Here is a 25,692-nt window from a genome sequence, read left to right on the forward strand (position 1 = left end):
GAACGGATAAAGAAAATGACAATAAAATATTACTCATCTGTAAAAAAGAAAGAAATCTGGCCATTTGTGTTAATGTGGATGAACCTGGAGGACATTACGAGTGTGTTAAATGAAATGGCCAGATACAGAAAGACAAACACTAAGTGGTCTCACTCATCTGTGGAATCCAAAAGAAATCAAACTTATAGAAGTAGAGAGTAGAATGATGTGAGAAATGGGAAGAGGTTAGTCAAACAGCACAAAGTTGCAGTTATACAGGACAGATTAGTCTAAGACCTAATGTACAAGGGGGGAGCCCCCCAAAATGGAATTATGTTCTGGAGGGTGGGCCCCTTATAGGACAGGCTTCCCCTGCTACGTGAGTCTTCTAGGAACCCATCTGCATCGGTGTATCAGCTGGCATTGTTGTGACAGGCTGCGCTGGGCTTCAGTAAATTTTTTTGAAGAACCTTTCAACGCATTTGCCCATTTCATGATGGGTGATCTAGGAGGGCACCTGCTCATGCCCCGCTGAGTGTTCAGCAGTTTTTGACCGAAAACGACATGACATCCATGCCCCACCCTCCCTATTTACCCAGCCTCGCCCCAAGCAACTTTTTTCTGTTTCCCCAGATGGAAAAAAGTCCTCAAAGGGGGACATTTTGCCAACTTGGAAGAGGGGGAAAAAATGGCAGAAGCACTAAAAGGTATCAAAATCACTGAGTTCAAAAAACTGTTTTGAGCAGTGGAAAAAAGTCTTGATAGGTGCATTGCATCAAATGGGGTTTAAAGTTTAAACATATAACGTTTGAAGTTTAAACATATAAGAATAAGCACATAATTTTTTTTATAAATAAGTTCTGGGTTTTGGGTGTCCCCCCGTGTACAGCCCAATGAAAAAACAAAGTCAATTATTTTAAAAGAAAAAATTATTCAGGAAATCCCAGTACAGGTGGTGCATGATGCAGCTGGGCTGGGGGGATTATGGCCAGGGAGCCGGGTGGTCTGTGTGGCCTCTGGCTCCTTGAAGGGACCACCTGTGCTCCAGTGTGAGTGGGGGACCTCAGGGTCCACCAGGGTCCTGCTCTGGGTTGGGCGAGGGTGGGCGGGTATCCTGTCCTAGCCTCCCCCGAGAGCTCTCTCAGGGGAGGCGCAAATCGAAGGATTCGGGTCACTGTGGGATCCTGGTAATTTTAGGTCCACAGTGGCAAAGCTGGTCACCTGAGCTGGGGGTGAGGGCAATTCAGTGAGAGAAGGGATGAGAGAGCTTTGTAAACAGGGCCACTGTTCCTGAGCCACTAGGAAAGGCTTCCTTCAACTGGAAAGGCAGGGCTGAAATAGATACAAATTAGCTGCCATGTGGGTGGGCAGAGCAAAGGGCAGGTGAGGGGCATGCCTCCCAGCCCTCCGCCATTTCTGATGGTCACTGTCCTCACTGACTGCCGGCTGGAGGGCATGGGATAAAAGGCTGGGGAAGTTTAAAGGGGAAAACAAGAAGAGACATTGGACCGCAAATGCCACCTGGGGGAGCAGAGGTACTCCCAAGTGCCTGTGGCCCAATTGGACAGCATGGGATACTGTCTTGAGGTAGGTGGTATGGTGGAGATAGGGTGAGCTTTGGACCTCAGTGTACCTTGGGCCTGTCACTTAACCTCTGTGAGCCTTAGTTTCCTCATCTATAAAATGGGCATAATAATACCTCCAGGATTTTAGTGAAAATTAAATGATTTGTGTGTGCAATGCAATATTTTTCAATGCAATAAAACTTTGCCTTTTTTTTCTCCTGATATATTTCCTCCCCCCTTATTTCTATCCTTCCTCTTCAGATTACTGGTTCACAGTCTCAGAGGGTGGCAGCAATACCTACAATCTTCCTGGCTTGCAATTCCGAAGGCTCCTGGAGGGGAATGAAGAGAAATTCTGGTGCAGTCACTATGCTTGGGAGAAAACAGAAAAGGAGCAAGACTTTCCTCAGACTAGGGAGACAGGGAGGGGAAGTGATGAGGAGGACATAGAAGGTTCCAGAAAGAGACAGAGTGCCCTGCTGTCTGCTCGCCTGGATGGTGGAATAGTCCAGAGGCAAGGGGGTTATGAGGTCATGTCTAGATAAGCAGGACACAGACAGCCCTGCAGAGCCTCTGCCTCCAGTGAGGCTCAGAAGGGGCCATGTGGCCTGAAACAGGGTCAGTCAGCCACCACTCCCTGGAGCAAAGCTTAAGACTGGATGAGCTCCCTTAGATGCAATGGTGCCATGTGAATCTCTGTAGGGAGGATCCAGAAAATACCAAGGTGTAGGTTTCTGCATTCCCAAAAGAATAGGGTTGGAATTAAAGTTAAAGAAAATGGGGAAAGTTCTGTATTTGCCCACTGGAGTTTATGGACAAAGATTGGTTTCATTGATACTTGTGACCCTCCTGGCACTAGGTTAGGCCCAGGGCTGTCAGTAACACCAGCTCCCTCTCTCCTACCATGGCCCTGAGATGAAGAGGTGGCCCCAAGGCAGGTCTGGCAGTGTGGAGGGAGCTGGGAGAGTGAAAAGACAGGACAGTGCCCAGGAGAGTGCCCAATCTCTAGATCCCCCACCCGGCCTGGTACCTGGCATACAGCCTGCCAGCCCTCCATGTACTGCAAATCTGCCCTGCATTCACCCACAGAGCAGCATCCATCCTGCAGTCCTTTATTTATTTATAGATAAGCTCAGATGACCTGATGATAACCTGGGACTATTTCAGGAGCAAAGTGTCAGGCTGCAGTGACATGGGGCCAGGATCAAGCCAGGCACCCTGGATCGTGCTGGATTGGGCAGTAGGTTCTCTCCAAAGCCCCTTCACATGCCCTCCATGCCCCCTGTGCTCACTGTGCCTGAGAATGGAGATCCCCAGGGAGTCCAAGCTCCTCCTGTGTTGCCCCCTTGTGTCCTCCTCTAGCTTCTGCTTTGGTCAATGTTGACTCTTTCCTTCTGCCTAGAGCTGCCACATCCATCTCCCTGGCACCTTCATGATCCTGCTCACCTCCACACACCCCTTTTTCTCCCAAAGACCCCACAGTAGCTCAGGAGGACCTCCTGCGCAACCTCTGATTCCTAGCTTCATTGCACCCCCACCCCTTGCCCTTCTCAGCGCCCCTGTAATCCCATCCCTAGGCCATCCACAGGGCAACCTGGTGAGGTTTCCTCAGCTATGCTAATGACCTGACCTATAGCACTTAGCTTAGGAAAAGTGTTTCCCTCCTTGTGATGGCTGGACCTCACACAGAAGTGGTCAGGATGGGGCTGGAGAAACTGAAATTCCAGAGTGGCAAAGGCAATTAAAAGTACAGCAAAGAAGGAGCAGCTAAAGAGCCTGGGGTGAGGGTGTTTCTCTTTAAACCAAGAACCACAAACTGTTCCACAGGATAAACTGCCTTGGAAGTAGTGAGTTCCCTGCCACAAAGTATTCAAGCAGAAAGTGTCATGGAATTAGGAGGCTGGGGAATGCTTGAGATGTTGAATGGAGTCTGTACTATATGAGATAAAAGACCCTTCAAACCTGAGGCTGAGGCTACTTTTGGGGGCAGCCTGCCAGATCTCCGTGCAGGAGGCCAGCTTGAGGTGAGTTTCTAAACATTGTATGCTGAGCCCTTCCCTTCCCAGGAACTGTACACACTGTTCCTTGTCCCACAGAATCCTCTTCATCCACCCTGAGAACTCTTCCTCACCTGACCTAAGCTCTTAGTTTCATGCTGCCTCTCACACTAATTAAAGATTGGCATCGACAGTCAGTCTTTCTCTCTCTCCTTTTCTAAAGCAAATCCCTTCTTGGGAGGGTGAGACCACAGGGTTTAGAGACAAAACACTGAGCTCTGGGTGATCCTGGGTCTCTCTGAGCCTCAATTTCCTCATCTGTGAAATGGAGATAATGGTACCTACTGCAGAGGTTGTTTTAGGAAGTAAACAAAAAGAGGTCTGACATATTTTACAGACACAAGTTACTTGTTTCTGAAGAATGAGCCAAGATCAGTTGTGCTGAGGAAAGGGCAGGGAGACATGAAGGGTGGAGAATGTCCAAGGGCAGGGAGGGGTGTTTGGCTGCCAAAAGCCATAAGGAGCCAGTAAAAGAATCAAGGAAAGGACTTGGAATGCTTGTTAGAGAAAAATGCATTAAAAGCTAGCACATATGAAAATACTGTGGACCAACGTTGAAAACATTACGTTTCATGGAAGAAGGCAGACACAAAAGGTCACATATGGTATGATTCCATTTCTATGAAATGTCTGAACTCAGCAAATTCATAGAGACAGAGAGTAGATTAGTGGTTGCCAGGGCCAGGAGAGAGGGTAGGATAAGGGTGATTACATAATGGGTATGGGGTTTTATTTGGGGTGATAAAATGTTTTGGAATTAGATAATGTGGTAGTTACATGGCTTGTGAATGTCTACTCTTTTTTGTTGTTGTTAAACGGTGTATGTATTTAGCACTATTACACCAGAACATATACAGAATATTGACACAATTATAGAAATATGTTAATCCTCCAGAATGGGATAGTTTAACAGATCCTCCCAGATAATAAAACATAAAACATTATAATAATTGCAAGTATACAACTGATATCAAAATCTAAATAATAATTGCTTTTTAAAAACAAAGCAGAAAATGACATTTGACCACAAATAAAGATTGATTGAATCACATTAATAAAATGAAAAAGTAAAATACTGGGTAATCACTTGTAAAAATTAAATGTAATGAGACATACTGTGCTTAGCATAATTAAAAATTAACTAAATGCCATTAAATTGCTTGTGCTAAATTTATGTGAATTCTACCTCATTGGAAAAAGTTGACTGCAAATTAGCCAGCCATTCCCTCCTGCCTGTGTTCTCTGGGAGAGGGCAACCAGCTAGTAGAGACAAGAAGAAAAGGTGAGGACACTAAGGCCCAGAGAGGGTCAGTGTCTTGCTAAAGGTCACAGAGCCTCTGCGTGACAACAGCCCACATGCCCAGGTCTGTCTGACTGCCAAGCCCACACCTTCCCTGCCACCACAACATCTCTCTGGAACATTCTCCCTAGGGAGAGCCAAAGACCTTCCACTAGCCAGCTCTGAGGGGGTATCAGCTTCTGTAAACAGCAATAAATAGTCCGGTAGAGCAGGACACGCAGCTATGAGGGTGACCCTGGAACATTCCCATGAATGCTGGGAAGCCTTTGGCCACATAACCCGGAATAGCTGAAGAGTTAATTTTTTATTTGTGATAAGTGTGCTGGGCTTGGTGACAGTTCTGTGAGTGGCATTTCCTGTGACTCCTCTAGCATTCAAACATTAACCTCCTCCCCAGGGAGGACCATGTAGTTTAACTATTAACCCTGTGCCCCCAACAGAGAGTCCCACCACCCCTTCCCTACCTTGGGTGTCAGGAAAGGCCCTGGTCTGGGATGAAGGTCCTGTGGGCTGTGGGCATTGGAGGCCCGGGACCTCAGAAGACGCTATGGCCAGCAGGGCCTGGGTTATAGGGCTGGGCCTGCATCTGGATGGCCTCAGCCTCAGCCCTGCTTGCAGCTTGATTCTGAGGTAGACAACATGGACTTGCCCACCCCCCATGGCTCTGCCCCTTTTTAATTTTTCCTCTTCTCAAGCTTTGAGGGGATTTTCCCCTCATCCACTACACCGGTTCTGAACGCCACGCTGGACCTTTGGCTCTGCTTACTGACCTCTCAGCAGAGCGGGCCTGAGGCCTTCCGAGCAGGCTAGGGCCTCAGACGTCCTCTGCCTCAGGTGGTTTTAAACCAGGTTTTCAAAGCAACAGACCTCTTTCCTAAATGAAAACTGCAAAAGGTCAACATGCAAAGCAGATCCAAGTGGCCTGAGCTACATAGGGGATTGGTGGGGGCCACGCAGCCTGGCCACCCTTTCACCTACTGCCTCAGCCTTGCCAGACAGTCTCAAGTATTACAAATCCAGCATAGCCCTTTTCTCACATGAGGATAGTGAAGTCCAGAAGAGAGGGTTGCGCTCAGGGCCTTACCCACATCTCCCCAGGTAGTGAGAGCCAGAACCAGTACAGGGGTCCCATGAAATGTCTCAGCCCTGGATGCACAATTAGGGCAATGTAGGAGCCTTAGGGAAAAAAAGTCACCAGACCTGCTCCAGCAGAGTTCACCTGGGCACAGACATGCTTACAATTTCTCCAAGGACTGTAAATGTGAGCGTGGCATCCATAGGGTGACTGGGCAAGTGGTTCACAGGAGGAGCCTCCCAGGGGTCTAAATGGACCCCGCCCAGCCATGGCAGAGGTCAGCCGGATTGCACCAAGGAGCTGGGGCAAAGAGGCCATCAGAAGTGCCCTGCCTTCACATATTCTCAACAGCCTCATGAGTTCATAAGATTATTATCCTCATTTTAAAATTGGCAAGTTGAGGAGCAGAGGAGTGAAGTCTCTTACCCAAGAGGGCAGAGGAAGCAGCAGTACTGAGGTTTCAGCCCCTGCTGCTTCCTCATTTCACCAGATCAGACTGCCTGTGGCCTAGCAGCCCACACCACCTTCCTCTGTGGTTGCAGGAGCAAATCTACCCTTTTACTGAGGGAGCCCAACAGGAACATCAGGGAACCCAGAACGTAGAGCCAGAGGCCTCAGCCAATGGAGTCACCTCAGGCCTGAGCAAGGTAGGCAGAGCCTTTCCAGGAGGACCCAGAAGAACAAGGGGCTTGTCTTTCTGCTCCCAGATCAGGCTCTGGTGAGCATCCCTCCATGGGTGACATGGGTTGCACTGTTCACATCAGCTACATTTTGACAAATCAGGCAAGCTTGGGATCAGCCATATCCTTTATGGGAGCCTTGCACCCTCAAAGGCTCTGCTTCATTTCCCACTCTCTCCCTGGGGCCAGCTCTCTTTTGTGTTCTCCTCTTACCCTGTTCCCAGTCAAGATCTGCACTCACTCATTCACTCAGTAAGTCAGTCAACGAACACACACTGAGTACTTAGTCTTGCAGGCCCTGTGTCATGCACTGGGGAAGAAGAGGAGAGTGACACAGTGTGTGTAGGCAGGGACAGGCCAGCAAACACATCTCTACAATGCAGTACAGAGGTGTCAGGAGGAGAGAAACCGAAGGTCCTGTATGAGTTAGGGTGGCCATTTAGATCAGTGGAGCTACAAGCATTCAGGGAATCATTCCTGGTGGAGTCTGAAAGGGAGAGTGTTTGGCAGAGTGAAGGAGAGAGAATGGTGTTGTAGCAGAGGGATCAGCATATGCAAAGACCCAGAGGCATGAGAGAAACTGACACAAGATGGGAAATCACAAGCAATTTGGTTGAGCCAAGTGGAAATGTTTGGTCTGGAGGCCTGACGTAGTCTGCAGAGCAAAAAGCTGGACTTCATGCTGGAAACGCTGGAGAGCAAAGGGACATTTTAAACACCTCAGATAATAATTTTTAAATAAATGCCCCTTACCTCTCCGTGTAAACTAAGTTCACCATCATTTCTCCCAAATGCTTGACATTCTAGGCCTTATCTCTCAGGGCTGAATGAAGGCCCCATGCACTGTCATTGGAATTTTAAGCATTTATCTTGAGGACATGCAGATAGAGGGCAGTTGCCAGCTCTGCTGCACCCAAGGCTGGCTTTGTTGGTGCCTTGCTGTCTGCTGTTCTAGACATTTGCTGGGGTCCCAGGAGAGCCTGGGAAATCAGGAGGCTCTGGCTCAGCGGTGCCCCCAGTGAGCACCATAAGACCATTGTCTGGCTCCCTATAGATAGCTTCCAGAGCCAGTAGAGAGGAAGGAAAGGGTCAAAATATGGCAGGAAGTTATCCTGTCCCTTTCCCTCAGCCAGCAGATGGATGAAGTGGCTAAAGCCCATTGCAACATTCAGACATCCTCACCTGAGGCAACCACAGCCTGTTTGCCTTATGGACAGAAGAGTCCCCAGGCCTGACCTGCTCTGAAGTCTCAACTACACACATCTAACCTGGTCTCCCCTCACCCCTTCCTCCCGTTGTTGAGGTCAAACACTTGTGGGTCTACTGGACCCACCTCTCCCACACCTCACCCCCGAGGAAATTCATCACCATGTTCTGTCAGCCCTTACACATGCCCACCCCTCTCCACCTTCTGCTCCTGGAGCAGACCCTGCTCATATCGCCTTACTTTTTACCTTTTCTGCACACACCAACCTCACTTTCAAATGCTGGCTTGGAAATCCCTTTGTCTGGGGGCTTTCCCCAGCCACTGGAGGCCACTTTGCCCCAAGCACAGTAGGCTGGAAGTGCAAGGGAATTAATTAATATTCCCTCCCCAGAAGCAGCCCCAGGTTCCAACTGATGTGGAAACTGGTGGACAAGCAGGCCAGCTCCTTTACCTCTCCCAGGTGTGTGTTCTATGTGGCTCCTGAAGTGCCCCAGGGAAATTAAACTCCCATTGCCCACAGTGGTAATGCAAATTCTACAGATGTCTTTTCCTTCTCTGCCTCAGTTCGCCACGCCCCTACTTGGCTTTCTTGGAATCACCTGCCAAATAAGCCACTTACATTTTTTTCTTGTTTCCTTTTGTTAAGTAATTAAAAAATTTTTCAATTACAGTTGAGGTACAATATTATATTAGTTTCAGGTGTACATCATAGTGATTAGACATTTATATACCTTATTAAGTAATCCCCTTGATAAATTTAGTACCCATCTGAAACCATACATTGTTATTACAATATTACTAACAATATTCCCTATGCTGAATTTTACATCTTTGTGATTATTTTGTAACTGCCAATTTGTAGTTGTTAATTCCTTCACCTTTTTCACCCATTCCCTCAACCCCCCTCGCATCTGGCAACCATCAAAATGTTCTCTGTATCTATCTTGTTTCTGTTTTGTTTGTTCATTTATTTTGTTTCTTAGATTCCACATGTAAGTGAAATCATCTGGCATTTGTCTTTGTCTGTCTGACTTATTTCACTCAGCACAATACCTTTTAGGTCCATCCATGTTGTTGCAGATGGCAAGATTTCATTCTTTTTTTTTATGTCTGAGTCATAATCCATTGTATATAGGTACCACTTCTTTATCCAGTCATCTATTGATAGACAATTAGGTTGCTTTCATATCTTGACTATTATAAATAATGCTGCAGTGAACACATGGATGCATATGTCTTTTCAAATTAGTATTTTAGTTGTCTTCAGAAAAAATACCCAAAACTAAAATTGCTGATCCTTCTTTGTCTCTTGTTATAGCCTTTTTTTAAAGGTCTATCTTGTCTGGTGTAAGTATTGCTATCCAGATTTTTCTGTTTGTTTCCATTTCCATGAAATATTTTTTTTCCTTTGCTTTACTTTCAGTCTATGTCTATGTTTCAATCTGAAGTGAGTCTTCTGTAGACAGCATATGTAAGGATCTTGTCTTCTTATCCATTCAAACACCCTGTCTTTTGATTGGAGCATTTACTTCATTTACACTTAAAATAATGTTGATAGATATGTAGTTATTGCCATTTTATTATTCATATTTTTAATATTTTTTCTTCTTAAAGAAGTCCCTATTACATTCCTTATAATACTGTTTTGGTGGTGATGAACTCCTTTAGCTTTTTCTTGTCTTGGAAGCTCTTTATCTGTCCTTTGATTCCAAATGATGGCTTTGCTGGGTAGAGTAATCTTAGCTGTAGGTCCTTGTTTTCCATCACTTTCAATATTTCATGCCAATCTCTTCTGACCTGCAAAGCTTCTATTGAGAAATCAGCTGATAGTCTTTTGGGAACTCCCTTGTAGGTAACTCTCTTGCTACTTTTAAGATTCTCTCTTTCCCTTTAACTTTTGGCATTTTAATTATGATGTATCATGGTGTACGCCTCTTTGGGTTCATCTTGTTTGAGACTCTGTGTGTCTTATATGTCTATTTCTTTCTCCAGGTTAAGGAAGTCTTCTGTCATTATTTCTTCAAATAGGTTTTCAATTCCTTGTTCTCTCTCTTCTCCTTCTGATATCCCTATGATGCAATTGTTGGTATGCTTGAAGTTGTCCCAGAGTTCCCTTACACTATCCTCATTCTTTTGGATTTTTTTTCTTTTTGCTGTTCTGATTGGTGTTTTCTACTATCTTATCTTCCAAATCACTGATTCAGTCTTTTGCTTCATTTAATCGACTGTTGATTTCTCTAATGTATTCTTCATTTCTGACTTGTTCTTTGTATTTTTATCTCCATTTTTGTTTCTTAACTTTTTATTGAAGTTCTCACTAAGATCATTGAGCTTCCTTATAACTAGTGTTTTGAATTCTGCATCTGGTAGATTGCTTGTCTCTACCTTGTTTTGTTCTTTTCCTGGAGTTTCACTCTGCTTTTTAATTTGGGGGACATGTTTCTTTGTCTCCTTATTATGGCTTCCATCCTGTGTTTGTTTCTATATATTAGGTAGAGCTGTTATTCTCCCAGTCTTGGTAAAGTGACCTTATGTAGGTGTCCTGTGGGGTCTAGTGGTGCAGTAACCCCAGTCACCTGAACTGGGTGCTTCAGGTATGTCCCTTGTGTGGGTTGTGTTTGCTCTCCTATTGTAGTTGAGCCTTGATGGCTGTTGGGAACATCAATGGGAAGGACTGACCCTCAGGGTAGTTAGTTGTGAAGACTGTTTGTGACTGCAGCTGTTGTGCAGAGGCTGACCCTACAGAGCAGGATTCACCTTATCAAGGCTCTGGTGCTTGCTGAATCTGCTCTCTGGGTATATCATTTGTGGAGGTGGTTGACAAGTGCTCTGGTATGGTCTAAAGCTAGCCACTGGGTATCTTGGCTCTGGGGTCTCTTGAGAGGTGTAGGCCAAGGTCAGACATTGCACGTGCTCTACCCAGGGCCACTTGGTACAAGCTATAAAGCTGAAGATGATTGCCATTTGTATTGGGCTTGGAGGTGCCTGAGAGACTAAGCTGTGAAATGAAGCTGACTGTTGCTAGTGCCAGGGTTGGGGGCCACTTAGCAAGAGGTACAGAGCATGCTGAGGCCTGAGGCTGAGTTTGTTTAGAGTTTTTGAAACTTTGAGAGATTTTAGGCAAGTCTGAAGCATGAGCTGAGACCAGCCACTTGTATAGAAGAGTCACTGGAAGAAGCCTGGGTGGGCCTACAAGTTAGGTGAGGCAGGGCCCATGGTATCACCAGAGAGGTGAGAACAGTGTTAGCCAGGTTGATGACTCAGATCTGAGATCCATCTGTACCTCCAGGGGGTAGGTTCAACACAGGATAATGGCTTCTGCCAGCACTTCTTTCTGGAAGAAAGCTGTCCCACCAATTCTCACCTTTAATCCAGACCATTCAGTTCCTCCCTGTATATTCCTAGAACCTTTAGAGATGCTGCCCTAGTCCAGGAGCTTGAAGCCAGTGAGTCTGTCAGTGAGTAAGTTCATGCATGGGCTTCTTGAGAAGAATGGCTGGGACTCCAGAAGCCTGTCATGTCACTCAGCCACAATCTCCTCTGGTTTTCACAGCCAGAAGTTATGGAGAATTCTCTTCTTGGCACTGGAACCCTGGGCTGGAAAGCATGGGAAGGGACAGGCACTCCTCATTTCTCAGGGTGGACCTCTGAAGCCAAGATAGCCCTCTCAATTTTTAATCACCACATATAGGATGGGACATCAATTTGTCTCCACCCCTCCTCGTAGTCTTGAAATGGATTTCTTCTATATATCCTTAGTTTTAGTACTTCCATTCAGTTAGACTTCAGGTGGTTCTGAATGATGGCTGTTTTGTAGTTTAGTTGTAATTTTGGTGTGGTAGTGGGAGGAGACAAGTACAGAATTTACCTACATTGTCATCTTGACTGGAAGCCAAGCTACTTGAATTTGAGTCTTTGCCCCCAGGCCTGTTTCTGGGGAACCCAAAAGAAGACACCCTATCTATAGTTTAAGTGACCATTATCTCTTGTGCAGACCTCACAATGGGTCTCTCTGAACTTACTCCTGTCCTTCTATGCTGTGGCAAAATTGATCTTTCATAATGCAATTATATCACTTCCCTTTAAGATATACCAGGTCTTTCCATTGCTCTTAGGATCAGGATAAAAGTCCTCCATATGCTCAGTGAGGTCCTCTGTGCTGTGGTCCTGCTGCCTTTTGAGCTCACATTATAGCAGGCTCCCTTCTATTCTCAGGCTTTGTTGTAGGCACAGTGGCTTTTCTCAAACCCATTGTGCTGCCTCCTGTCACATGCGTGCTCACCTACCCTCTCTGCCTACACACACTTTCCCCTCTTTGCCAAATAACATATCCTTAAGTTCTAGTTCAAACCACTTCCCTAGAAAAGTCTTCCTCCAGTCAAAGATCAAGGAAAGATCCCTCATTACATATTCACCCTACTTATCGCATTGCCATTTTACATGAATTTGAGATTATTTTATTAATGTCTACTTCACCATACAGAATTATAATGGCTGTGGCAGACACAGTCCATTGTCCTTTCTCCTTTCTCACTAACCAGAACAAGACCTCCTTCAAGATGGCCACATGCACAGCTAACAATTTCAATCTTCAGCCTCACTTGCAGCTAGGGGTGGCCTGCAGTCCAGTTCTGGCTGATGAAGTGGGAGCAAAGTCACCTGGAGAGCTTTAGGAAAGTTTGGCTTCCCAGTATATTTCACCCTTCCTTCTTGTGACTTTCTTATTCTTCCCACCAGAAAAATAGGTGCTCTCCTCTCTCTGGAGGTGCAGCAGCCATCTTATGATCATCAGGCGAATGCCACACATTAAGTAAAAAGACAGAAGGAATCTGGGATCTGATGACATCCTGGAACTTTGCACCAGTTCTGGACTTTTTGTAATGTGCAAAAAAATCAACTCCTATTTGTTGAAGCTAGTCTGCCACATGCAGCAAATACATCCTTGAGTGATGAGAGATGAATCTATGTTCCTTTTTCCTTGCCATTATATCCTTTATTTTCACAATTCTAACTTCATAAGAGTAACTGCTAAATACTTCTTTGAAAGATTGCTTTTAATTTCACACCAACCCCATAAAAGAGATGTGGAAACTGAAGTCCAGAGACACCAAGCAACTTGTTTAAGATCACATAGTCTGTCTAATTTTAAAAGGCTGGGCTCCTCCTCTCTCCGCCTTCCTCTTTCTTTATTTTTAAAAATGGAGGTTAAATTCACATAAAAGATCAAAGCTGTTTCTTTTTTAGCCCACAATATGTTCCATAGCATTGCCACTATTGGTCAGGTGGTAGTCTTCCCCTGAGCTACTGAAGCAGGACAGGCAGGGAAGGAAAAGGCCTCTGCAGAGACAGGTGGAAGGAGGAAGGAATCAGTGGCATAGTGGACATAGCAGGTAGGAGCTCAAGCAGTGACTAAGTTCCTGGGGGTGTTGGCACAGAGAAGTGGCTGGAGTGGAGGAAGGAGTCATCAGACTGGCCATAGTGGACAAAGAGAAACTGGGTAACCAACAGCTCAAGAATTTCAAAAACAAAGACTATGACTTGGAGAAAAGAGTACTGGAAAAACATATGTAGGGCTTATATACCAACAAATTTCATAAATTGGATGAAACAGATAAATTCCTAGACACACACAACCTACCAGGATGGAAGTATAAATGAACAGAAAATTTGAGCACACCTCTAACCAGTAAGGAAGTTGAATCTGTAATTTTAAAAAAATCTTTCAACAAAGAAAAGCCCAGATGGCTTCACTAATGAATTCTACTGAACATTCAAAGAAGAATTAACAATACTCTTGCTCAAACTCTTCCAAAACACTGAAAAGGAGAAAACATTTTTAAAATCTTTCAGTGAGAACAGAATTACCCATCCATGCCAAAGCCACACAAAGACTCTACAACAAAAGAAAACTACAGACTTATATCCCTGATAAACATGGATTTCAAAATTTTCAACAAAGAATAAGGATGGTAGAGGAGTGAGTGGAAGTCACACTGACCTCCCAGGACCAATCTGGAATTACAACTAAATTGCAGAGAAATCACCTGGAACAAGCAACTGAACAATAGAGAGAGAGGAGCCTTGTAACCTCAGAGACAGAAGAATCCACTTTAGTGCAATCTAACTGATAAGGAGCGCAATAGAGACTCAAAAAGGCTGGGGTGGTGCCCACGGGTGGCAGCACCAGAAGGATATTGAAATGGCCAGTTTAATCCCCCTGAAAAGTGTGGATTCTACACCAAAAGTGGGGATCTCCAGCTTATAGCACCAGAGCACCAAAAGTACACAGAAAACAGACAGCTGTGAAAAGCAGCAGGGCTGCTCTCTGCCAGAGACAGGCAGCTGGAGATGCAGAGAACCATTTAAAGGGCCAACACATAAATTTGTGTTTGCAGCCACTTACCCTGGTCTCTGGCAAAGGCAGGGGCAAAGTGGGCTAGACACACCAAGGAGAGACTGGGGAAGGAGGCTGTGGCGAGAGAAATGAGAGAGTAGCCAGCAGGATCTCAGTACCGACTCATCCCTCATGTGGCAGCAGCCATCTTGCTCAGGCGGAGACCACTCCCCCTGAGCAGCAGCAATATCAAAGGACCCAGTAGCCCCATACTCAGGTGGGATTCCACCCCTCACTGTGCTGTCTAAGCCACCTGCTGAGTGCAGAGCAGCAGCCACAGATAGTAGATCCCTGGCTAAAGGGGTTGCAGATGGTCTGGAGACACTTGAGGAAAGACTGGGAACGGAGACTTTGTGGAGAGAACTAAGAGAGTAGCCGGCGGGATTGCAGTGCTGACTCCTCCCCTATATGGCAGCAGTGTAAGGGGACCCAATAATCTTGCCCCCAGAAGGGACTTCGCCCCACCCTGAGCTGTCTAAGGCAGCCTGCTGAGTGTAGAGTGACTAGATTAACAACTGAAGGAGACAGCCACAGACAGTAGATTCTGGAAGTCTCAAACAGACTGCCTAAGGTCAGACAGGGACAACATCTGACATCATCAGAGGTAGATCCAGAAAGTAAAAACAGTGGTCTCCTACCATAGAAGTTCACACCACAAAGTCAGGAAATCAAGACAGATCAATTTAAGAAGCAGAAGCAAAAGAGAGTCTCACAAATAATGGGAAGACAAAGAAATACCTCCCAACCAAAGGGAAAGGAGGAATCCCAATAAAGAGAAACAAATGAAACAGAAGAAAGCCAACTATCAGATATTGAGTTCCAAAAAACAGTTCTAAGGAAGTTCAATGAGTTCAGTGAGCTCAGAGAGAATAACAAAAAACTACAGAGAAACTATGAGGAACTTACTACAAACTATATCAGCATGAGAAAAGACATAGAAACTATCAATAAGAGACAAGAGGAAATGAAGAATACCATTTCGGAATTGAAGAACACAGTAGAAGGAATCAAAGCAAGCTAGATGAAGCAGAGGAATGAATCAGTGAGCTGGAGGACAAGGAAGAAAAAAGCTCCCAGAAAGAGCAAGAAAATGAAAAAAGACTAAAGAAGAATGAAGAGGCATTGAGGGAAATGCAGGACAACCTGAAACAATAATATCCATATAATAGGGATACCAGAAGGAGAAGAGGAGGAGGAAGGGAAAGAGAACCTGTTTGAAAAAGTCATGATGGAAAACTTCCCTAATTGGAGGAGAGAAAATGTCACGCAAGTCCAGGAAGCACAGGGGGTCCCATTCAAGAGGAACCCAAGGAGGCCCACTCCAAGACACATCATCATTAAAATGGCAAATATCAAAGACAAAGAATCCTAAGGGCAGCAAGGGAGAAAGAGGTAGTAACATATAAAGGAGCCCTAATACGGCTAGCAGCTGACTTCTCAACAGAAACACTGCAAGCCAGAAGGGAATGGCAAGAAATATTCCAAGTAATGAAAAAAAAAGGCCTGCAGCTAGACTGCTCTACCAAGCAAGGCTCTCAATTAAAATGGAAGGTGAAATAAGGAATTTCCCAGACAAAAGAAGGCTAAAAGAATACACCTCCACCAAACCAGCACTGCAAAATATGCTAAAGGGACTGCTTTAAGATGAAGAAAAAGAGCCTATGAATACACCTTCCCTTCACAGTTGCCAATACTTGATATTACCAATATTTTTAATACATATTAATCTGATTGTGACAACGATGTGATTTTTTAATTGTTCCTTTATTTGTTGAGGCTAAACCTGTTTTTGTATATTTCTTGTCTATTTCTATTATTTTAAAAAGCTTTAAATGACTTTTTGGTATTCTTTATCCATTTTTTGATTAAAGGTTTGTAGAATTTTTTCCCTAAAAAACAAAACAAAACAAAAAAACCCATTAACCCTTTTTTAGATGTGTTGCAAATACTTTCCTATTCTATTACTTGTCCTTTAACTTTTTTATATGTATATTACTGTACAGTCTTAAATGTTTAATATAGTCATATTGTCAGTATTTTACTTTATAACTTCTGGGTTTGAATAGTTTACTTCAGGGTAAGAAAAATATTATTTCGTATTTTCTCCTAAAACTCCTTAGATTCTACATATTGATTTTTAACTCACCTGAATATTTCTTGTATACTGTGTGAAATAGGGTTCTATATTTGTTTTATTTCAAGTAATAGTGGGCCAAAATAGGTGGTCCATGCACCTTATTTGTTTAATAAGCCTTATTTTACCCATTGATTTGAAATATCAACTTAATCATATATTACATTTTTAGACAGATATATACATTTGTCTCTAGAATGCTCATTATATTTTATTGATCTACTTGATTATTTCTGTGCTGGTGTCATGTTGGTTTAATTGCTGAGACTTTATAATGGTTTTAAATTTTTTAATATTTCATAATTAACTTTGACATTTAAAAAAATAAATAAAATCAATCTGCATTGAAGGAAGGAAGGAAAGAAGCAAGGAAGGAAGAGAGGAAGGAAGAGAGATGGCACTCCTACCTTTTGCAACAACATGGATGGGACTGGAGAATATTAAGCTAAGTGAATAAGCCAGTTGATGAAAGACAAATACCATATGATCTCACCTATAAGTGGACTCTATTCAACTAAATAAACTAATGAACAAAACAAATCACAGGCATGGAAACATGGAGCAGACTGAAAGTGACCAGATGGGATGGGGAAAGAGGACAATGGTGGAAAGAAGGGGAAGGGACTAAGCAAAGAACATGTATGAATGACCCATGGACATGGACAACAGAGTGGGAATTGACTGTGTGAGTGGGAGGTGTGGGTGGGATGGGTGGAGGGGGGCAAGGGGAAAAAATTGAGACAACTGTAATAGAATAAACATGATTTTTAAAAAATATAACAAAATACTAGCAAACTGAATTGAACTGAAAAGGATTCCTTCAATGCAAGGGTGATTCAATATATGAAAATCCATCAGTGTAATACACCATATTAACAGAATGAAAGACAAAAACCACGTAATTATCTCAGTTGATGCAAGGAAAGCATGTGAAATGATTCAACACTTCTCCACGATTAAAAAATAACAAAACTTAAACTAGGAATAGAAGAAAATTATCTCAACATAATAAAGGCCACATATGAAAAGCCCACAGAAAACATCATACTCAGTGGTAAAAGACTGAAGGTTTTTCCTGTAAGATCATAAACATGACAAGAATGCTTGTTTTTGTCACTTGATTCAGTGTAGTACTGGAAGTGCTTACTATAGCAATTAGGCATGAAGAAGAAATAAAAGGCATCCAAATTGGAAGGAAAGAAATAAAATTATCTCTGTTTGCAGATGACATGATCTTATATGTATTCCACAAAAGAAACTGTTAGAACTAATAAATGGATTCAGCAAAGCTGCAGGATAGGTAAAAAAATCAACACACAAAAATCAGTTGCATTTCCATACACTAATGAGGAACAACCTGAAAAAGAAATTAAGAAACAAATCCACTTCTTCAATAAATGTCTCTATTTTTCATGTTAAAAAAATAAATCCAGGAGGCCAATCCTGCCCCTCCCCCAGCAGCTGGGGCAGCAGAGGAGCTGTGCAATAAGCCCCACACTCCAGCAAACAAGGTGCTGTAAGCAGCTCAGAGTGTGCAGGAGGTGATCTGCACACCGTCTAGGCAGCACCTGGGGCATCCTGCCCACAGGCTGTGGGGCCCAAGGGCGGGCAACATCTGGACAATGTGCACTGGCCCCAGTCTGCTCTACATGGGTAAATTCACAGAGAAACAGGAATGAATAACAACAGAAAGGAGTATTGGAACAGTGAGAATCAGCAATATTGCACAGAAGGCATTGGGAAATATTGTTTACTGTAGTCTGCCTGAAATTGGGAGAAAATTGAACAAATAAGATTATTTTGGCACTTTGGAAAGTGTTAAAGCTTCTAGTGAACTTTCCTCTGTCAGAAGTAAGTGAAATTAGTGAAGTTCTTGCAGGAAATCTAGGACTTGTCAACAAATCTTGTTACAAACATGGTTGTCTGATCAAGATGACACTGAGTAACCCTTCAAAACTAGATGAACTAATGAGTGAAGAAGTATATGAGAAATATATAAAATCTATTGAGGAGTGAAAATGAAACCCCCTAAATAAAGTAGTATGAAACAACTTTAAAAAAAAAAGAAACGAATCCATTTACAATAGCATCAAAAAGAATAAAATACAAAGAGGTAAACTGGTGAGAAGTTAAAAATCAGGGAAAACATGAATTCCCTGAACATGAAAACATGAAAAAATCAGGGAAAATCAGGGAAAACCTCTTTGTAACAGGAGCTTGAGCACAAGGTTTAATGAAGAACTGAGGCTTTAAACTTAAAATGTATGTGTATATATGTATGTATATGTTTGTACAAATCTCCATGATGTTTGCTAAGTTTGGATGCCAAACTTGGAAAATAAAGACAATAAAGAATAAAAAAATAAAAAATAAAAATAAAATAAAATACTTAGGAATAAATTAACCAACGTGAAAACTACAAAATGTTACTGAAAGAAATTAAAGAAGACACAATAAATGGAAAGACATTTTGTGCTTATGGATTTGATTACTTAATACTGGTACAGATGTCAATACTACCCAAAGCAATACACAGATTTAGCAATCTATCAAAATCTAAATGATGGTAATATTTTACTTAATATTTATTTATTTAGTATTTATTTAATCTTATTTGCAGGAATAGAAAATGCCATCCTAAAATTTTAATGGAATTTCAAGGGACCTGGAATAGCCAAAACAATCTTGAAAAAAATAGCAAAATTGGAAATTTACACTTCCTGATTTAAAGAATACAAAGCTACAGTAATCAAAATAGTGTAGTACTGGCATAAAGGCACACATATAGACCAACGGAACAGAATAGAGAGCCCAGAAATAAACCCTCATATATATGGCCAAATGAATTTTGAGAGGTTTGCCTAGGCTATTCAATGGGAAAGTTTAGGCTTTCAACCAGTAGAGCTCGGAAAACTAGATATCTGCATGCAAAAGAAAGAAGTTGGATCCTTACCTTATGCCATATACAAAAATTAACTTAAAGCAGACCAAGGCCCTGGCCAGGTGGCTCAGTTCGTTGGAGCATCATCCCATGCACCAAAGTTTTGCAGGTTGGATTCCATGTCAGGGCACATACCTAGGTTGTGGATTCCATCCCTGATCAGGGTGTGTATGGGAGGCAACCAACTGATGTTTCCCTCTCTCTTTCTTTTTCTCTCTCTCTACCTCCCTTCTTCCCCCTTCTTCTTTCTCCTTGGGTGAGGATTAAAAAAACATTCTAAAAAATGGACAAAGCACCTAAATGTAAGAACTAAAACTACAAAATTCTTCAAAGAAAATGGGGAAATCTTAATGAGCTTGGATGTGACAATGACTTTTTAGATATGACAACACAAAAAGAACAGACAACAGAGGTAAAACTAGATACATTGAACTATATCAAACTTAAAAACTTTTGTGTATCAACATAGTGAAAAGGCTATATACAGAATATGAGAAATTATTTGTAAATCATGTATCTGATAAGGGTTTTATATCCAGAATATATAAAGAACTCTTACAACCCAACAAAAAACTAAACAACCTTATTTAAAAATGGGCAAAGAACCTGAATAGACATGTATTCAAAGAGGACATGAAAATCGTTAACAGCACATGAAAAAATGCTCAACATCACTAATTATTAGGGAAATGCGCAACAAAGCCACAATGAGACATTATATCATACCCATTTGGATGACTACTATCAAAAAACAAACCAAGAGAAAATAACAGGTGTTGGTGAAGATCTGGTGAAATTAGAACATCTGTGCACGGTTGGTGAGAATGTAAAATAGTACAGCCAGTATGGAAAACAATATGGTGGTTCCTCGAAAAATTAAAAATAGAATTTTGATATGATTCCAACAGATTTACTTATGGGTATGTACCCCAAAAATTGAAATTAGGGACTTAAAAGAGGTATTTCCATATCCATGTTCATAGCAGTATTATTCACAACAGTTAAAAGGTGGAGGCAACTCAAGTGTCCTTCAATGAATGAATGGACAAACAAAATGTGGAGTATTATTCAGCCTTAAAAGGAAGAAAATTCTACATGCTACAACACTGATGAACTTTGAGAACATTTTGCTAAATGAAATATGCCAATTACAAAAAGACAAATACTATATGATTATATTTACATGAAGTACATAGAACAGTCAAATTCATAGAAACAGAAAGTAGAATGATGGTTTCTAGGGAATAACAGCAGGGGAAATATGGAGTTGTTGTTGAATGGATGTAGAGTTCTAACTTTGCAAGATGAAAAGAGTTTTGAAGATTGGATGCAAAACAATGTGAATGCACTTAACACTACTGCACAGTACGCTTAGAAATAGTTAAGATTGTAAATTTTATGTTATGTGCTTTTCTTACACTAAATTTTTTTCCACTAAATTACTGTGTAAAAATAGTATGGAATTCTCTCAGAAAACTATAAGTGGGATGGCCTTTTGACCTAGCAATTCCACTGCTGGGAATATACCCTAAGAATCCTGAATCACCAATTCAAAAAACTTAAGCACACCTATGTTCATAGCAGCACTATTTACAATAGCCAAGTGCTGGAAACAGCCTAAGTGCCCATCAGTAAATGAGTGGATCAAAAACTGGTACATTTACATAATGTGATATTATGCCATCAGAAAGAAAAAAGGAATTCCTACCTTTTGCAACAGCATGGATGGAACTGGAGAATATTATGCTAAACGAAATAAGCCAGTCAATGTAAGACAAATACCGTATGATCTCATCTGTAAGAGGAATCTAATGAACAAAATAACTAACAAGCAAAATAGAACCAGAAGCATGGAAACATGGAACAGAGTGATAGCAACCAGTAGGGAGAGGGGAGGGAGATAATGGTGGAAAGAAGGGGAAGAGACTAGTCAAAGAATATGCATGAATGGCCCATGGACATGGGCAACAGTGTGGGGATTGACTGTGGGAGTGGGTGGTGGGCTGGGTGGAGGAGGGCAAAGGGGAAAAAAATGGGACAACTGTCATATAATAACAATAAAAAATTTCCAAAAAACTGGACAATATTTCATTGGATGTACACACATTTTGTTTATCCATTCATCAACTGACACTTAGGTTGTTTCCACCTCTTGGATATTGTAGCTAATGTTACTATGAAAACACATGTACAAGTATTTATTTGAACACCCATATTTTTTCTTAATGCAACCCCTCCTTGCCCTTAGATGTGGGAAAACAAAGAACATAAGTTAAGGGACTAAAAATAAAATTAACATTTAAATATCAAATTAATAATATTTAAGTCTTGATTAGTAATAATAATTAATATTTTAATTAATAATATTTTTAAATACCAGCATTTAACATATGTTATCTCATGTATTATTATTAATTCTAAAGTAAACAACCACCTTATAAGCCAGAAAACTGAAGTTCAGAAGGTTAAATAATTTGTTGATGGTTGCACAGCCAGTGACCCCGGGTTTTTCTGGCTCCATACTGCTGTTTTGACTACCTCACTCATCAAACTAGCATTGGAGGTGAGCGAATAGATGAGAGGTACACTGCCTTGGCAAATTATTTTTACCAAACTCTTACCTTGGTAAAGTTATCGTGCAATAATGAATGGTACAAAAACCTTGGCTATGTGCACAAGCCCAGAGAAAGAGTAGGGATGCTCTGGCTTTTTGGGTGTGTGTAGATTGATCCCCAGAATCACTCTAGACCCTTCCCTCCAGCTGATTATCTGAATGAATACAGCTGGCTCAGCCCCCTACATCCTCACCCTGGTCCAGAAGACAAGCTTCCCCTGACACAGTAGGACTGGACAAGATCCATGTTGGGACTGGACAAAGGTGAGCTACGTACCTGGGACTGGCTGCACCATGCCTAGGTCTCCTGTCCTCTCTTTGGAGAGTTCCTGCAGGCACTGGTCTTGTTCCTCCCGCAGCACTCGTAGCACATCACATAGTCGAGGGAAGGCTCTAACCTGCAAATCCGAAACCAAGAATGTTCATCATTGCAACTAAGTTGATTCTACCACATAAGGACTTACTATGAGCAAGAATGGGGCTACACAATAGGGATTCAAATTCAGGAAGGCAAAGCACTTGCTCACAAGGAACTCTTAGTCCAATGTGGGGTACAGGCAGCCATTTTTAGGAGGGAGTTCAGAACAACCATCTGCAGCTTGTCCACTGCAATTCTTGCCTTAAGTTTATTGAGGTTTCCAAGTCCAACAAGCTATTTGCTTTCTGAGAACCTCATTATTAGTCTGTAGGACTTAATGTATTCCACTTCAATTGTGTTTGTTTCTCATGTTTCAAAAACTTATTGGTCTAACTCAGATCAATAGTGACTGCAGGGAGGAGTTGAAAAGGAGAGCTGAGAAAGGACTGGCATACTGTCCTGGCTTCCCAGCTCTTCCTAGAGTAGGTTTCCAAAGCATGACTCTTTTCTTTCACTTGCACCTGAGACTTAAAAAATTTGTGAATGAATGAACTGAACAGAACACTAAACTGAACTCCTACTTTACTTTCTACAAAGTATGGAAATATAATATTACAGATTCCTTTCACATACATTGACTTATTCAACTCTCAAAACAACTCTATAAAACTCTCAGCAAAGTGGAAATATAAGGAATATACTGCAACTTAATAAAGGCCATATATGACAAACCCACAGCTAACATCATACTCAATGGTGAAGAGCTGAAAGTGTTTCCCTTAAGATCAGGAAGAAGACAAGGATGTCCACTGTCACCACTTTTATTTAACATACTACTGGAAGTCCTAGACACAACAATGAGACAAGAAAAAGAAAGAAAAAGCATCTAAATTGGAAAGGAAGAAGTAAAATTGTCATTATTTGCAGATGACATGATACTATATAGAGAGAATCCTAAAGATTCCACCAAAAAACTACTAAAACTGATCATGAATTCAGTAAAGTAGCAGAATATAAAATTATTATTCAGATATTGGCTGCATTTTTTTATATCAATAATATACTATCAGAAAGAGAAATTAAGAAAACAATCCCATTTACAATTGTATAAAAAAATACCTAGGAATACATTTAACCAAGAAGGTAAAAGACCTGTACTCAAAAAAATTATAACAATTGAGAAGAAATTGAAAAAGGTACAAATAAATGAAAATATACACCATGCTCATGGATAGGAAGTTAACACTGGTAAAATATCTATACTACCCAAAGCAATCAATAGATTTGATGCAATCCCTATCAAAATACCAGTGGCATGTTTCCAGAACTAGAACAAATAATCCTAAAATTTATATGGAACCACAAAAGACCACAAATATCCACAGCAATCTTGAGAAAAAAGAACAAGTTGGAGGTACCACATTATCTGATATCAAAATGTACTACAAGACTATAGTCATCAAAACAAGATGGTATTGGCCTGAAAACAGACATATAGATAAATGGAACAGAATAGAGAGCCCAGAAATAAACCGTCACCTCTATGGTCAATTAATGTTTCACAATGGAGGCAAAAAAATACAACAGGGTAAATACAGACTATCCAATAAATGGTGTTGGGAAAATTAGATACATGCAAAAAATGAAACTAGATCACCTTCTTACACAATATACAAGAATAAACTCAAAATGGATTAAAGACTTAAATGTAACACTCGAAACCATAAAACTCTTACAAGAAAACATAGGCAGTAAAACTCAGACATTGCTTTTAGCAATATTTTCTTATATATATCCCTGGGCAAGATAAACAAAAGAAAAAAATAAACAAATGGGACTACATTAAACTAAAAAGTTTTTGCATAGCAAAGGAAACTGTCAACAAAACGCAGACAACCTACCAACTGGGAGAAGATATACACCAATGACACACTGTTAAGGGGTTAATATCCAAAATATATAAATACCTCATACATCTTAATGCATGTGCACACATACACACACAAAACCCAAACATTTCAATTTAAAAATGGGCAGAAAATCTGAATAGACATTTCTCTAAAGAGAGACATACAGACAACTGATAAACATACGAAAAAATGGCACTAATCATCAGAGAAATGCAAATTAAAACCACAACAAGAATTAAAACCTCACACCTACCAGAATGGCTATCATCAATAAATCAACAAGTGTTGGCAAGATGTGGAGTAAAGGGAACCCTCATGCATTGTTAGTGGGATGGCAAATTGGTGCAGCCACTATGGAAAAAAATATAGAGGGTCCTCAAAAAAACTAAAAATAGAACTACCTTATGACCCAGCAATTCCAATACTAGATATTTATCTGAAGAAATCCAAAACACTAATTCAAAAAGATATATGAAGCATATTTACAATAGCCAAGATATGAAAGCTACTCAAGTGCATACCAGTAGACAGTTAAATAAAGTGGCATATATATACAATGAAATATTACTCAGCTAAAAAAAGGAATGAAATCTTACTATTGCAACAACATGGACCTAGAGGGTATTTTGCTGAGTGAAATAAGTCATACAGAGAAAGACAAATACCATATGGTTTCACTTACATGTGAAATCTAAAGGACAAAATAAATGAACAAACAAAACAGAAAGAGACTCATAAATACCAAGAACAAACAAATAGTTTCCAGATGGGAGGGGAGCTGGGGCCTGTGTGAAAAAGATGAAGGGATCAAGAAGTACAAATTGGTAGATGCAAAATGGTCAAGGGCATGTAAAGTACAACATAAGGAATATAGTTAATAATGTTGTAATAACTCTGTATGGTGCCAGGCAGGTACTAAACTAATGGGGGGATCACTTTGTAAATTATACAAATGCTTAACCACTACACTGTACACTTGAAACTAATATAAAATATTATTGGATGTCAACTGTAAGTAAAAAATAAAATTAAAATTAAAAAATAATCTCATGAAGAGAAACAGAAAGGGCAAGGCCCACAATGGTTAGGGGATGTGACCAAGGTTGTCCACCCAGGGATCTCAATTTCAGAAACCAACCTTCCAAAAGGTAAAAGACCAGGTTTTATACCCTCTTGACAACCAAAAGGTTTCATACTATATGATTACATTTATATAACATTCTTAAAATGACATAATTATAGAAATAGGGAACATATTAGTTGTCAGGAGTTAAGAAAGGGGTGTGACTATAACAGGGCACAATGAAGGATCCTTGGGTAATAGAAATGTTCTGTAGCTTGATTATATCACCATTAATAATGTGGATGATCAATCAAAACCTTGGTATTTTGCAAACACTAAGAGAGAAATAACATTTTTTGTTATTACCACTGAGATTATTGTGATTGTTATGTAGCATAGCTGACTGACACAGGGT

General features: G+C 41.3%; 1 protein-coding gene across 1 annotated transcript in view; it reads right to left on the bottom strand.

Moving 5' to 3' along the window:
- Positions 1–25,692, bottom strand: part of SCTR (secretin receptor) — a 71,328-nt gene that overhangs the window by 43,810 nt on the left and 1,826 nt on the right. The window contains 1 exon segment of the mRNA XM_054574920.1: positions 22,224–22,344. Coding sequence (XP_054430895.1) covers positions 22,224–22,344 — 121 coding nt within the window.

This window comes from Pteronotus mesoamericanus, unplaced genomic scaffold (assembly GCF_021234165.1).
Source record: "Pteronotus mesoamericanus isolate MK-2021 breed Mesoamerican mustached bat unplaced genomic scaffold, CSHL_Meso_final contig_27, whole genome shotgun sequence".
Classification (NCBI taxonomy): domain Eukaryota; kingdom Metazoa; phylum Chordata; class Mammalia; order Chiroptera; family Mormoopidae; genus Pteronotus; species Pteronotus mesoamericanus.